Consider the following 15,479-nt stretch of genomic DNA (forward strand, 5'->3'; position numbering starts at 1 on the left):
TCTATTGTGTATTGAGTGTGCTGTTGACACTGTAGAGTAGTGCTGGATTTTATTAGCCAATCGTCTAAATAAGGGGAAGACATGTATGTGTTGTCTTCTAGACATTTTGTGAAAACCCTTGGAACTGTTGTTATCCCGAAGGGTAGTAGTTTGGTAGTGGCTGCCTGATATTATGAACCTTAAGTACTTGTGGTAAGCTGGATGTATGGGAATGTGGAAGTAGGCGTCCTTGAGATCTAACACGGTCATGTAATCCTGTTTTTGTAGTAGGGGAATGACGTCCTGTACAGTGACCATGTGAACATGTTCTGACAGGATATATAGATTTAGAGGTCTGAGATCAAGAATGGGTCTGGAAGTACCATGCTTTTTTGGTATAAGGGAGTATAGCAAATACACTCCTGTCCCTTGCTGTGAGAAGGGAACCATTTCTATTGCCCCTTTTAGTAATAGAGATTGTACTTCTTGTTTTAGTAGAACTGTGTGTTCTGGAGAAAGTCTGTGAGAACGAGGGGGAATATTTGGGAGTAGAGATGAGTTCTAGGCAATAACCATTGTGGACAATTGAGAGTACCCACTGATCTGTGGTGATATTTTGCCGGTGAGAGTAGAATTGCTGCAGTCTTCCTCCCACAGGAGATGTGTGGGATTGTGGGATGTTTGGGAAGTCATTGTTTTGTGGGTGTAGTAGCACTGTTTGAGGCAGTAAACTTTCCTCTGAAGTTTTGTCCTCTGTAAGAGCCTCTAAATGACCCTCTTGAATAATACTGCTGCATTTGTTTTGGATGGGAGGTGGAAGCCTCTGTAGTTTGGGGTGTAAAACCTCCCCTAAACTGTTGTTTCCGAAAGGAACCCCGAAAAGGTGTGGTATGTAGGGCTCCCATGGCTTCTGCAGTATCTGAATCCTTTACGGGTTTCTCAATAGTAGAATCTACTTCTGGTCCGAAGAGATGCTGTTTATCGAAAAGCATGTTAAGCACTGACTGCTGTATTTCGGGTTTAAAACCTGAGGACCTGATCCATGCATGTTGTCGGATTGTAACACTAGTATTAATACTTCTAGCTGCAGTGTCAGCTGCGTCTAGGGCAGAGCTAATCTGGATATTTGTAATAGCATGTCCCTCTTCTACAATTTGCTGCGCTCTCTTTTGGTGTTCCTTGTGTAGGTACTGCAAGAATTCTTGCATTTCATCCCCATGTGCCCTATCATATCTTGCCAACAGGGCCTGGAAGTTGGCAATACGCAATTGGTTGGCTTCTTGTGTAGCTACCCTTTTTCCCGCAGCATCAAACTTCCTACTTTCCTTGTTAGGGGGTGGGGTACCCCCAGAAAACTGACTATTTGCCCATTTCCTGGCTGCACTGACCACAATAGAATCCAGTGGCAGTTGTTGCATAATGTAGACTGGGTCTGTTGGTGCAGACTTATATTTGTTATCACTTCTTAGGGTTAGAACCCTAGCTTTGACTGGTTCTTTGAATATGACATTTGGCGTGTCTACGCATACCAGGAACCATTGGTAAGCACTGGTAGTGTTTATGGGTAAAGAATAATGTATTAAAAAGGAAATCCTCTTCCAAAGGTTCTGCATGCATTTGGACCCCATGGTATGCAGCTGTCCTAGATATGACTTGGGTGTAAACTGTGCTATCCTCTGGTGGTGATGATTTAGTAGGATAAAGATCAGGATCATTGGATGGTATAGGGTCCGAGTCATACATGTCCCAACGGTCCACTGTGTCTCCCTGTGAGTAGGTGTGGGAGTAGTGGTGGTGGGGTAGTAGGTGGTGGAGAAAAAGAAAGCTGTGGGGAATGTGGTGGAGAAAGCTGGAGAGGTGATGGCTTCTCCTTTCGCTTAACAACATTTTGCTGGTGGTGGAGCAGTATCAAGAGTCTCTTGAAATGCCAGCTTTCTTTTAGTCTGTGGAGGTGGAGAAGCCATCATTTTTCCAGTCTCTTTTTGGATGTATATTCTTCTCTGCTTATTGTCTATAACCTCCAAAATTAGTTGGAAATCCGATACATCTATTTGATATTCTGATGTGTTTGTGCCCTTAGTGGCTTGTTCACTGGCTGTTTTGGGCATATGTTTCAAACGGCTCGAAAGTCCTGTCTCTTCTCTGTAGAAGGATGTTTTCGGCTCCAAATCGGTTCCGAGCTTTATCGGTCCCAAAGATAGTAGCTGAGGTTTCGGTTCCGAAGCCGGATGCAGTCATTTCGGATCCAAAGATTGTAGGCATTGGCTCGGCTCTGAGGTGGAGCTTCTTATTTTTTTGCTCGACTCCAGCACCGAAACAGGTGTGGCCTGTTGATGGGGTAACTTGGCCTTTTTCTGCGCCAAATCCAAGGGCCGGTCGCTGACAACTTTCTTTCGGTGGAACCAGGGCTTTCTAGCAGCGATGCACCCAAGGCCTTGCTAGATTTTCTGGAAGTGGGTGTAGGGGCAGGTGCACTCACATGCTGTGCCACTGTGATCGGTTGGCTGTCGTCTTCTGATCCTGGTTCGGAGTCGGAATCTTGAATCAAAACAGCTGTCTATCCCTGCTCCTCCTCTAAGGTGTCGTTTGACTCTATATTTCAACGCCATCTCGAGTCCTCTTGCTCTCCGGTCACGCAGTGTCTTTTTTAACCAAAATGAACGGCAAGCTTCACAAACCTCTTCTTGATGTTCAGGAGAAATGCACAGATTACATACCATGTGCTGGTCAGTATGAGAGAATTTTGTGTGGCATTGAGGACAGAATCGGAATGGAGTCCGATCCATCAGGCTATGGCGTGGTAGGCCTGAACAGGCCCAACACTCTAACAAAGGAGTCAATGCCCATGTGCACTATCATCGAGAGGGAGAATCACTCGATCCCGTGACTCGAAAAAAGACTTCTTCGAAGAAAAACAACTTGTAACACTCCGAGCGCAACACTAGATGGCGGGATATGCACAACATGTGTATCTCCAGCTACACATGCCATCGAACCTAATATATGTATATATATGATGCCCTGAAATCTAATAGGGCATTTAGTCCTATTTCTATTTCTGTGCCTGTCACGGTTTTTCATTCTGAAAATCTGTTCACCCTATCTATGTACATTGTTGCTAGTATGTTTACTGGTTTGAGCAATGATGCATGTTTATATATTTGTGTGGTCTGATGAAAACGGCAGTCTGTAGCTGTGTTATTCTGTGTATATTGTCACTGTGTGTCCACATGTTTAGTGCACCTGTGTTTGCGTGTGGCAACAGAAACTCAAATCTTCAGTCTTTGTGCTTGTTCTCTATCTATGCCTGTGTGCTTGTGTGTTTCATAAAACCCACACCAAGGAGATTCATCATGCCGGCCAAACTCTTGCTAGTTTTAAGGAGGTGTTCTTTTTTGATTCTTTTGTCATTCAAGTTTACTGCCAGTTACACAGGATACTACATTGAAAAGTGCTAATGCCAAATTAAAACAGGTCTAATTTTTAATCAAGTAGCATGTTTATGTTCCTCCAAAAGTATGTAGAATCATTTAAGATGTATTTGATTTGCTTAATCAAAACCTTCTTCCTGTCATATCTTTCACTGCCAGGGTGTTGGCTTACAATTGTGTCAGAACTTCCTTCTAAATAATCATCATGCACTGGGTACCGCACCTCTCTGTTAACTGCATGCTGAGTGGCCCCTAATGCCCTTTGAGAGGTGGATATTAAGCGCAACAACAGGCGCTTCAGTACAGAGATTTATGCTCTGTTCGGTCAAGTGACCTCACATGATAAAACTGCAGGGGAGACAAATGGGAGGAGAACTGGGCCGGGCACTCACCCTCAAACACATGGAAGAGATCTATTATAGAACAACGCACACTGCACACAACATGGCTAGCACAGAAGTGGCCTATAAAATAGCCTCCTATCACTCCCACCCGCATCCACAAGTGGTGTCCGAGGAGGGCTGTGGACTGCCGGAGAGGGGATGTAGGGATGCATACTTTACTACATCTACTCTGGCTCCAGTACTGGGGGAGGTACTTGCTTTTGTTAAGGCTTTTAAAACACAACTCCTAAGGTTCCCTCCATACACCATACTCTGACTCTTTACCTCTTCTGCCATACCCCCTATAACTGATGAGAGGGTGGCAAGTGGCCCTAGCCTTGGGTGCTGCTCAACAGGCTATACTTTCACTAGGGGGCTCCAACAAACCTCCAGAGTGTACAGCTTGGTTTCATATATTGTGGTACATCTTGGGAATGGAAAAGCTGTCCTTTGCAACATAGTCTAAACAAGATGTCTACCAAGAACTGCAAGCTCCCTTTATTAATATTCTCTCTACTGAATTCAGTAAGTTGACCTGTCTGAACTATTTTAAGCTGTTACATTTAAACCCACCTTCTCCTTCACCCACAGAATCAACCACCGACACCCAGGAGTAGGGCATACAGCTTAAGACCCATTCTGCCACCAGCCCCGGAAGGATTTCCGGCAATCTTTTGTATATTATTTTACGCAGGAGTAAAGGGGGATGCTTTGTGGGGATAAAGGTTTGGTTATGCTGTTTACCTGCTTTTACATTAGGCTGCCATCCTGTTGACTCTAGGTAAAAGCATTGTATGATGACTCCCTTCTTAGGAGGCTAACCCTGATAGACAGAGTTGATCCGCAAAATAATTGTCATTAGATTGCTCAAGAACATGCACCTCTTTGGTCTCTCTCCCCACCCATCCATCCTATGTGTTTTAGCAAACTCACAGCTTCTTAATCCCATGCATCAATAACCCAATGTAGCCTTAAGACCTAATAAAAAAATGTGGAGCTATTTTCATTTGTGTAACAAATTTTCTGAATATATTTTGTTTCATTTCTGAAATGTACAAATAGAAATACTGAAAGGTTAATCCACAAAATGTTGCACTGAATGTAGGCAAGCAATACCAAATATGTGTGCGTTTTCCTGCTGTAGCCTGCTGAATTAATTATTTGATTTAAGCAGATTATTAACTTTGTGTCAGATTAACTGTTTAGGATGCACTATTCTTTTGATGACAGATATCAGACTCAGGACTACCTAGAAACTGTAAAAACTAGATATATTTTCTAATGTCCAAAGAAATCTATTGGTGCATGCCATATCTCCCTTGTCCTAAATGGCTGGCTAGTAGTACAATCTGAACATCACATTTGTCAGATTTTAAAGATTTTTCCCAGAACATGACAATTCCCTCCAGTCTACCTTGCACAGGAACATGTCTGTCAAGGCTTGATCCCTAACTTCTAGGACTCCTGAGCATGAGGGTGGCAGATGTGTTTGGGTTGTTTATAGGTTCAGGGAGCTCACAGGTGATACACTAGATACAGTGCAGCCAAAGAAAATTGAAATAAAGCCTGGCTCCTTGCTGGGTCACAGACACGTGGCTTCTTCATTTCCCAAAGCTCCACACAGAAAGAAACACAGTGGGAGATGAAGGAGGTGTCTGAAACTGAGTAAGGAAATGGAGATTAGAAGGGGAGAGACTAGAAACAATCATAGGTCATCCTCTTCTAATCCTCACTTTTAGTTCACTTGTTCTGTTGGTGGAGTCAAAGGGGTGGTGTGAGGGAGAATGGTAGGGAGTGGGCTGCCTCTCCCATCATCTCTCCTAACTCCCTTCCTCTATAAAAACCATAGGCAGAGCCAATAGGGCTCACCCTTTGAACATTTGTCTTTGCTAAAGCAGTTTGCGGATGATGTGCAGCAACATAAAAAAACAAAATGCTTTTTGCCAATGCTGCACAGCATCAGCAAAAGAAAAGAAGCCAACCACAACCAAGCTTTTAACAACTGAGGCATGCACCCAGGAAGAGCAGAGAAAATTGTACATGCCCAACAACTGCATTTTTTCGACACCCCAAAGGCCGCTCAAGACTGGCTGGACCTCCGCTAACCGAACTCCAGTGGACATACCCAACCACTCTCCTTACCAGCAAAACTGCGATGCCTGCCCTGGAAGAGAGTGAAGAATGGGCCTGCTGGGGCCCACACCAGAGGAGTTCGAACTCCCCAACATGCTCTGGAGAGCCAGCACAAAGCTCTTCATTCAGCAACGGCCCTGCGTGATCCCAGCCCTTCCCTGTCTGCCTCCATTTCTTCCTGAGACAGAGCCTCCAACTTAGGCACAGATGGCAGCATGGCTCTATTCCTGGAGATAGCACCGCAAACTGTAAGTGATTTGTTGAGATGATGAGTGTGGACCTCCATTTACCCCCACATACAACCCTTTGATCGGCATGCTCCCGATCAGCCACTTGGGGAGGTCCTACTCCTTTGCACTTGCTTGTCACATGCAAGTGTCCCATCAGCTTCAGATCACATCCAATGGTGACTTTTGTGATTATCAGACCAGCACTCTGTTTAGCGGGGCTCCCACCTGGCCCCGGAGGTGCGACTCTATGGGCTCCTTCACATGATTATAGTCTGTAATGCCATCCTATTTTACAGGGGTCCCGGGTCTGGGCCCATTGTTGGTACTACTGGTACCAGTTACTCGCTCTGCAGTTGGACAGTGCTTCCCAGAAGCGTTGCCACATGGTTCACTCTTGATTTAGTGTTATGTTATGAGAACTTTAATGGTTGAACAAATGTTTTTTGCTGGACCAAGTATTTTGGGAATTTGGGAATTTGGCTGTTGTTAAATCTCTGCTGTATACATCTATATGATGAACTTGCTACCTAATAGCTACAATGTACTTACATGGAACGTACGGGGACTGGTCTTGCCTCGTAAACAGAATATGGTGCTAGCACAAATGCACAGGGGCAATATACATATAGCGTACCTCCAAGAAATGCACTTTAACAGCCTTGAGGCTCAAAAACTGCACCGGAGATTGAGGGGGCAGCTCTTCTGTACTTCATACTCCAATTATGGTCGTGGGGCAAAGATCTGGGTTCGTGCCGGGGTATCTCTGCAGATCCACAACTCGAAAATTGATTCACAAGGCTGCTATGTATTTCTAAAAGGTTGCCTAGATGGGACACTTGTACTACGAGGATGTTTGTATGCCCCAAATCATGATCAGGACAAATACCTTTCACATCTCACGTCCATATGGGCAGAATGTGCACACCTACCCTGGATTATTTGATACAAGTAGTGAACCACGGCTGTAAAACACTATTGACTATAGGACCTACACGCAGAGAACACAAGCAGAAGCAGACAAGGCAGGGACACTGCTAGCTAAGCTGATATGACCAGAACAATCACCAGCACCCATTCTGTCCATACGGACCCCCTCAGGGGAAGCCACAATAATTCAGACTGACATCAGCTCGGCATTCCGGGATTATTATGTAGACTTATACACCGGTCCCTCTCCCCAGACCACATATGCTTAACAACGTTCCTTGGCCAAATCACACTACCTAGGATACTGGCAACAGAAAGAGAATTCCTCAAGGCCCCTATTTATTTAATGAAATATGAGAAGCATCAAAGTCCTGGTATGCAACAAAACACCTGGTCCAGACGGCCTGTCGGTGGAATTTTACTCCACCTATGCGGCTAAGCTGGTCCAATGTCTGGAGAAACTATAGAATGCCTCTTTCACAGCAGGTATTCTCCCCCCGGCAACTCGAGAAGCACTGGTGACCTCTCTCTTAAAACCTGATAGACCGCTTTCTGATATATCATCTTACAGGCCACTATCCCAATTAAATATGGAAAACAAAAATCTCAGTAAGATCCTATCAGCCCGACTACTCCCTTTCCTTCCTCGCTTATTCCACTCAGACCAGAACGGTTTTGTACCTTGGCGCAACACCTCATTGAACATATGTTGTCTATTCAAGCTAATGGACGCCGCCAGGCGACACTATCCGAGTGCGGGCTGCCTCTCACTAGATATACAACAAGTATTTGACACCCTCAGTTGGGACAACATGTTGCATTCAGGATACCAGCTGAGTACCTTAGATGGGTACGGCTGCTATACATGGAACCAGTGAATAGAGCTCAGACAAGACGGCTGATCTCGTCCACCTACAATATAGCCCGGGGGACCGCGCAGGTGTGCCCTCTGCTCCCACTCTTATTTGTGCTAGTGTTGGAATCTTTGGCATATCTCATCCGGCGTACTGCTGATAGCTGGGGTATTACACTGAACCGCACGGTCCACTCGATATCGCTCTATGCCTATTATATAATCCTTTATTATAGAGATTTACGAACCAAACTGGCCATGGCCGCAGATCTATTATTCAAATTCGTGACCTCTCTGGTCTACAGGTTAATGCTAAAAAGTCCTATGAATTTTCCTTTAATGATACATACACAGTAGCCCCAACCTGCTTTTGATATCTCGGCATCCACATATATAGAAAGCAACCAGACATATTAGCAAGCAACCTAGATAAGGTGACAGCAGGGGACCGATCTCAGGTAGCCTTCTGGTCCACACTACCACTGTCTGTGACTGGCCAATTTTCACTGGCGAAAATGGTACTGCTGACATGTTTATTATATTTTACAAATCTACCAATCGTAGTACCACTCCAAACATTTAAGGTCATTGACTCCATATTAATAGACCTGATTTGGGGTAGCGGACGCCGGAGAGTGAGCCTTAAGAAGCTGCAGTGACCCTTGGATGAGGGAGGCCCAGATTTTAAGGCCTACTGCATATATGGACAATCACAATGGCTCTCATATTGGCTCACTGGCCATACTTTGGAGGATATAGAATACACGGGTGAGGTGGACGTCTGCATAGGCTGATATGTTCTGGCCCTGCTGCGCCCACTACAGACTCTAACCTCCTGTTACGCACAGCCCTTACATACTGGAAGACAGCACTAAGATACACAAACTCCTCTAACCCCTACTGTCCAAACATACCATTGCGCGGGCTCCCAACATCCACAGGCATCCGATCAGCCCACATGTAGCACATTTGGGAACAAGACAGGCCACGAACACTGGGAGACATATTCGACAATGGCAACCTAATGCCCCATATAGACTTTACGCAAACTCACTGACTTCCCAAAACATTGTTTCTCACTCATGCCAACATTATCTCAGTGGTGCAACAAAGTCATACAATGGGGCAGGCCGAAAAGCACAGCAATACGCATCGAAGAATACAGGGGGTTACGTAAAAGACTATTCTCAATGCAATGGGACGCCATACTAGATGCATTTTGTGAAGGGGGTGAGGATGCAAACGATGGGGCCTCTGAATTGCACGCTGCCCCTCCCTCCCCCCGCCATAGTACAACCCTGAATAGCCCTGCTAGCTAGGTCCTTCCATGCCACCTCCTTCACCGCCCTCGCCACCAGCCAGAAGTATAGTCGTTATAGTCATTATACAATCATTTACCATATATAGGCTCTTTCACACGAACAAACACTCACATATGTGACTACCGGGCTGCTTTATTGAAGTAAACTCTGACCATCCATACCATTACCATCAGACTGAAAAGCAGAAGACAACGGGGGGTGTTTTATTACTGTTTTTTTTTCTTGTATGATGCTGAATGTTGCATTGGTGATTCAAACATAAGATATCTAAGCAACCAAATGTATGGCTTACAGGACTAACGAATTTGATATATCAATATGTTACTGTGCCAATGAAAAGATGTATGCACTATGATTCATAAAAGCAATAAAGTTTGTGTTACAAAAAAGGAAAAAGTAGTTCACTAAATATGTGCAACAAAAGGATACAAGTCAGCCAGTCCATAAAATTTTTAAAAGGCTTTGCTCTGGGGGGTGGTGGGGAAGAAGAAGAGGAAGGCAAGCCATTACATAGGAAGCAAGCAAAGAGTGACAACAAATCCAAGCAATTATAAGCATCAAGCAGGCTGTAAGGTCATTATACATTCACATCAGGTCTTTCTCAATAAGGCTGCTTGAACTGTCTGGTAGGTGAAACCTAAAATGTTTTTAGCTGGGTAAACATGACTAGGGAGGAGCAGAGGGCACAAATAACTGACCTTAGTGTTTCTTAGAGCTTGAATGGACCTGGGAAGTTCTAGGCAATCCCCCTAGGCCCATCTGATACATGTGTGTGGCATCAAATTGCTGTCACATGCATATTAATAAGGTGGTCTGGAACTGAGCACTGGAGTGCCACATTCAGGAGTTTGCTAGTGCACAGAAAGGGTTGTGCAACAGCAAACCCCTTCCGCTGATCTCCAGGACAAGTAGGAGTTTGTCCCCCATCGAGGAGACAAAACAAAATTAAAATCTCCCCCTTTGCCCTTCTGACCTATATATATGTCATGCGGGTGGACACTTTATGATATATGTGGACATTTCAGTAGGGCTGTGAAAGAGTACTAACAACATATGTAATAAGGGTGTTCTCTGACACTTTTTCATGACGTATACATACCTGGGTAAGGCAGTGAAAAATTAAAAAAACATTCTGCACAGTGTAGCTGGTCACATTCAGCTCACCCCAAAGACACACACAATTTGATTGCTTAGCATCTAAGGGTGCCAGCAACCTAAATATATCCAACCTCAACTATCAAGAATGAGGATAGAGCTACTGGCCCAGGAGTAAGTGTCATATGAAAAATTCTGAAATGGTTTTCACAGGCAATAGATTCAAACTAATGTCAGGAGACTCAGTGATAGAGTACAAACAGGTGTTTGTCACATTTCAGGCTGTTGGATGTTCCTGGCTGGATATCAACAAACCAGTAAGACATGTAAAAATGCCTAGTGAGCCTTTCAGGTGTTGTTAAAACCTTTCGAGTATCAGGTTTTCCGTTGCAGCAGGGGGTGCCTCGGGGCTCCTCTCTAAGCCCTACATTATTCAATCTGTACAAGCGGCCCACTGCTAACACTGTCGAGTGGCACGGTTTCAACATCATTTCGTACGTCGATTATACACAGCTCACCATCCTCCTGACACAGAGGGAAGCTGACACTGCTGTCTGCTAAGGTCCTGCTTGACGGAGGTGACCCAGTGGAATACCTTAATTGTCTGAAATTAAATGCTAGAATAACTGACGTCCTTATCTTGGGAAACCAGCCATCAATTTGTTCCTCTGCCTGGTGGCTAAGGCCCTTTGCCTCCTCCTAAGCTGAAAGTCAAGACTCTCTGTATATGGTTTGACGCCAGGCTTTCCATTGATAGTGAGATCACAGCCTTAGCAGGCAAGTGTTCTGGGATCCTAAGAACCCTTGGAAAGATTCTTGGACTTCTCCCTGAAGCTGCCAGGAAGACAATAATCCAGGTCTTGGTCACTTCCAGGCTAGACTACTGTAATGTTCTTTATTTGGGAGTTTTGCAATCTCGGCTGATGAGACTTCAGCGTGTAAGAAAGCAGCAGCTTGTTTGCTATTGAACCTTTCCACATGGTCATGTATGGGTTCTGCTCTTTCAAAATTGCACTGGCTACCCTTTGAGAAATGGCTTATTTTTAAGGCCATGTGCTATTGTCCTAGGGTCCTTAGGAACAAGGGCCCCCATTACTAGCACCCCTTTTTGTAAACCCTATGTTCCTACTAGATGGTTAAGATATGCTGGGGCCTTGCTTTCATCTGTTCCCATTGTAAGGAAGGCCGGAATAGAGGATGCTCTTTTAGCTTCTTAGCAGCCAAGCAATGAAATTTCAAATTAGAAAGGAATCTTCAGAATTGTTGTTGTGCAAAAAGCTAATGACGTGGTTGTTCAGGTCAGCCTAACTAGGCTATTTTTATCAATATGTTATCTGGTTGGGCTCTTGGCAATTTACGCAGGGCTGGGATACTTCGGTTAGAAGTAATTGTGTGCTTTATAAATGATTTTAGTATTATTTGTATTACAATACAATAAAAAGAGCTTCCCAGACTTGAAACTAGAAGAACGTAAAATGGCACAAAGCCAGTGCATCAGCAGTAGCCAACAGGAAGAGGTAAAATATATCGGGGTGAATTGACTTCTTCCCTTCCATCTTAGAAAGAAAGGACCAGTGACAATAGGCCTTATTTGATAGGAATAGAGGGGAGTTCAGGGAGAGGAGGTTACCCAGGAGAAACCAACGGAACTAATTAAGTGCAATTAACCAGATGACATGACCTCCTCCACCTCACTCCTCCTCAACACTCCAAGTAAATACATCTGCAAGCCCTTCTACATTTTCCCAGACACGGACATTAAATAATATTTATCTCGGCCCAGCTTATAAATGATTGACCATCACAGTGGTGTCTCACAAAAACAGATTGTAAAATGAACTGCATAAAGCCACTAAGGTTAGGATAAAATAATTACAAATGTATGCTACCTCCTTAACATATTCACTGTCACAAAAAAAGAGGGCAACAACTACCCTTAGTCCTCCATTGCTAGTTCATGAAAGCACGGATGTCTGAAATTCAGAAGCGAACATTGCCACCAAATTCTCCAAGTGTCCTAAAAGCATTACGCTTTGACTACCCATCAGTCAAAACATAAGTTGTAGCGAGTTCAAGCGAGAATGCACCCTAAATTCTATATAAGCAGTAGCTGAACTATCAGCCTTATCAGAAAATTAAAAAAAGCCATGCCCCCAGTGAAGAATATAGAAATCAGAAGACAAATGATGGTAATCGATGGCTTGGCTCAGAGACAAAAGTTGAGCATGAATCTTCCATCTCTGTGACATAGGAAACTAAGGAGAGCCATGATAGTGGAATGGAATGAAGTAATGGGTTTTATTATTTCTTGTGGTAGTGATGAACACTTGACTGGGTTCCAAAGAAGAAGCACAGTATTAAGAAGGAAATGTTCCAAGTTAAGCATTGTCCTTGACTTGCTCCTTACTCTGAATCTTACCCAAGGTGGAAAACTGCTGTGAAAAACCCATTTTCCCAAATATTTCCTACATTAAAATATCTAATAGGTTTGTGGAACTTGTGACAAATATTTTTATAGAAGCATTATTTTATTTTATTACCCTAGTTGAAGCTATTCTTTACATTTCGAATTCCTGTTTGCTTTTTCTCATCCATGGTCTCTTTTCCTTGCCCCTAAAGTCATCTTCTGGATTTGTCCCTACATTCTTAGACAAGGTACTCTTGTTAGTGCAAAATCATAATCCCATGTTGTCACTGTCTCTGATTTTATGTTTGGAGATTCTTCTTTCCTTTTAGTCCAAAGGGTGGAATTGTTAAAGTGTGCAAAATAAAACTTGGTCATAAGAACTGGTGGATTAATATGACAAATTTAAATCAACTCAGATGATGTTGGAGAAAGCTGCCAAATCCAAAGGATTACTGAAAGTGTAAAAACTTACTTTGACAAAGCTCATTCGGATTGTGCACATTTTAGTCAACTCATAGACAACTTCGAATCCCTGGTTCACTGATTGAGCGAGCAACTGAGCAAAGAGCTGGTTGTTGAAAATCTTCAGGCTGCAGCCGGTGGGTATCTTGCAGACGGTAGCTGGATGAAAACCATGCTGATAGTTGCAGTTGCGGCTCTGAACAAAAATACTGCTGTCACTCACACACTCTGCATAAACCTCTCCTCCAACATAATACAGATGAACACCTGGAAAGAGGGCACAAAATGTTACATTTTAGTGCGGTAATGTGGCTGTAGACCTTTATAGACTCCTGTAAACATTTTGAAATGTCCCTTCATTGCTTTCATATAGAACAATATCATCAATGAATTATGGATGACTAAATAACCTTGTAACAGGAGTCCTTTTATGGAATTCGATTCCAAATTAGATTTTCAATTTGCCCCCTCATGTGGTGTGCCTAAAGGCCTATCTCCATCCCTGGAAATTATTTCAGGAAATGAAACAGCCATTCACCAGCATGCAGACAAAAGATAAGAATAACTGAATGTGGCATATCCCATTGATATCTCACATCTTTAATCCTTCCATGGATAATTTAATGGCCTCCTCCTCGCTAAAACTAAATTCATAAAAATAGATTTTCTTCCTCTCTCATTTGGAACTGATACCTCATCCGGTACTATTCTGACAAGATCAACTAAAACTTTTTGGAGCTTCCAATAACCTGGTCATTCCTTCATCAATGACTCACACATCTAATTTCAGCTGCACATTATGAAGATTGGCTCTACTTCTGATTAAACAGCATCTGCAATGCCTGCCCTTAAAGCTAGAATTCCATTTAAAATCTGTTCTGCTTCTTACAAAGCAATTTTCACATACTTCCATACAAGGATGCCAATTCCAGGATCATCCCATAATACAAACTAGCAAAAGTAAAAACAACCCCTCTAACAAGAATTCCCACTGCAAGTTCTGAGTATGTGAACGTTGCTAAAGAAGGATATAAGGGTATCCTCCTCACTTATAATGTTCAAGGAATCATCAAACGTACATCTTCAAAACAATCCCCACCAATTACTAACTCTATAAGATTTATTCTCCCCAGACTATGCATTGTCTCCTTTCTCTGTTGTATTGTTTCTTTTCTATGGCTACATTTCTTGCCATTGTTCTCTAAAGCACTGCATTTCCTCTTAGCTACATATATAATTTTAAGTCCAGTTCAGTGATCTCAGTGTGAAGGTTGTTGTAAATAACTTTAGATCTAAATTTTAGAGTATGTGTTTTACAAAAGGTCACCTCTAGTTCATTAATGTGAGGTCCATGAGATACACACACAGTCATTGATTCTTCTTATTAAACATCTTAGAACAGTTCCCACCAACAGCAAGTCCTAAACCTCATACTCACAATAGCCCCACCTTTACCAGACACAATATAAGGAGGTGCCATTATTAAACAAAAGCAGACCTACTGTCTTTGTCAGGGTGTCACCATGTTAATAAAAAGGCAAAAGCATGTTAAAAGCAACCAGAGCACATCATTGAAATCAACAGGGATATGGTGCTATATTTCAATAATGTTCACTGTAACATATACCATTTCACTATGATCATCATTCTTTTTATCCACAAAGCATTTTAAATCAATCAATTTAACATGTGCAAGTCTTTCTTTTACTTTACACCTTCTGCAAATGCAGACACAGAACCTACCAACAGGGATCTCTGCGCTCCAGTGCCCATGTGCAAAAAATACATACAAATAGTAACACGACCCACCCCCCTCCAGGAGAAGTAGGACAAATTCTGAGCCACGACTCCTGTGGGGCTGCTGCACCTCTGGCAGCCCCACAAACATGCTCTAAAAATGTTGGTGGTGCTCCTGATTTTCCTGGGGCACCACAGGAAAGACGTAGGCACATTTTTGGAATGCTTTAGAAGATTCTGAGGTGTTCCTTTCCCCCAAAGTGGTAGATTCTGCATGAGTGGCTTTGCTCCTTTTTTTTTAGGTAGTCTCATGCAGAGTTTTTAATGTTTTTTCAAAAGGGTTGGTGCCCCTACCCTTTAGATGGTGCATCTGGTTTCTGCTTAGCTCTGTGTGTGTGCTCAGAGCCCAACTGCATGCAGCTTGGCTGGTTCCCACAGCCGTCAGTGCTGTTGTGTGCTGGCATAGAGCCAGCATCCTCTTCTTTCTCCCCAGTCTGCGTGCAGCATGGGCTGGTGGATT

The 15,479-nt window shown here is 43.3% G+C and overlaps 1 protein-coding gene across 2 annotated transcripts in view; it reads right to left on the reverse strand.

Annotated features, from left to right (window-relative positions):
- Nucleotides 1-15,479, reverse strand: part of SMAD9 (SMAD family member 9) — a 132,506-nt gene that overhangs the window by 21,937 nt on the left and 95,090 nt on the right. For both annotated transcript variants that reach the window (XM_069205516.1, XM_069205517.1), the window contains exon 6: nucleotides 13,233-13,489. In XM_069205516.1, the coding sequence (XP_069061617.1) occupies nucleotides 13,233-13,489 (257 nt within the window). The remainder of the gene's footprint in view (nucleotides 1-13,232; nucleotides 13,490-15,479) is intronic.

Source organism: Pleurodeles waltl, chromosome 8 (assembly GCF_031143425.1).
Source record: "Pleurodeles waltl isolate 20211129_DDA chromosome 8, aPleWal1.hap1.20221129, whole genome shotgun sequence".
In the NCBI taxonomy this organism is placed as follows: domain Eukaryota; kingdom Metazoa; phylum Chordata; class Amphibia; order Caudata; family Salamandridae; genus Pleurodeles; species Pleurodeles waltl.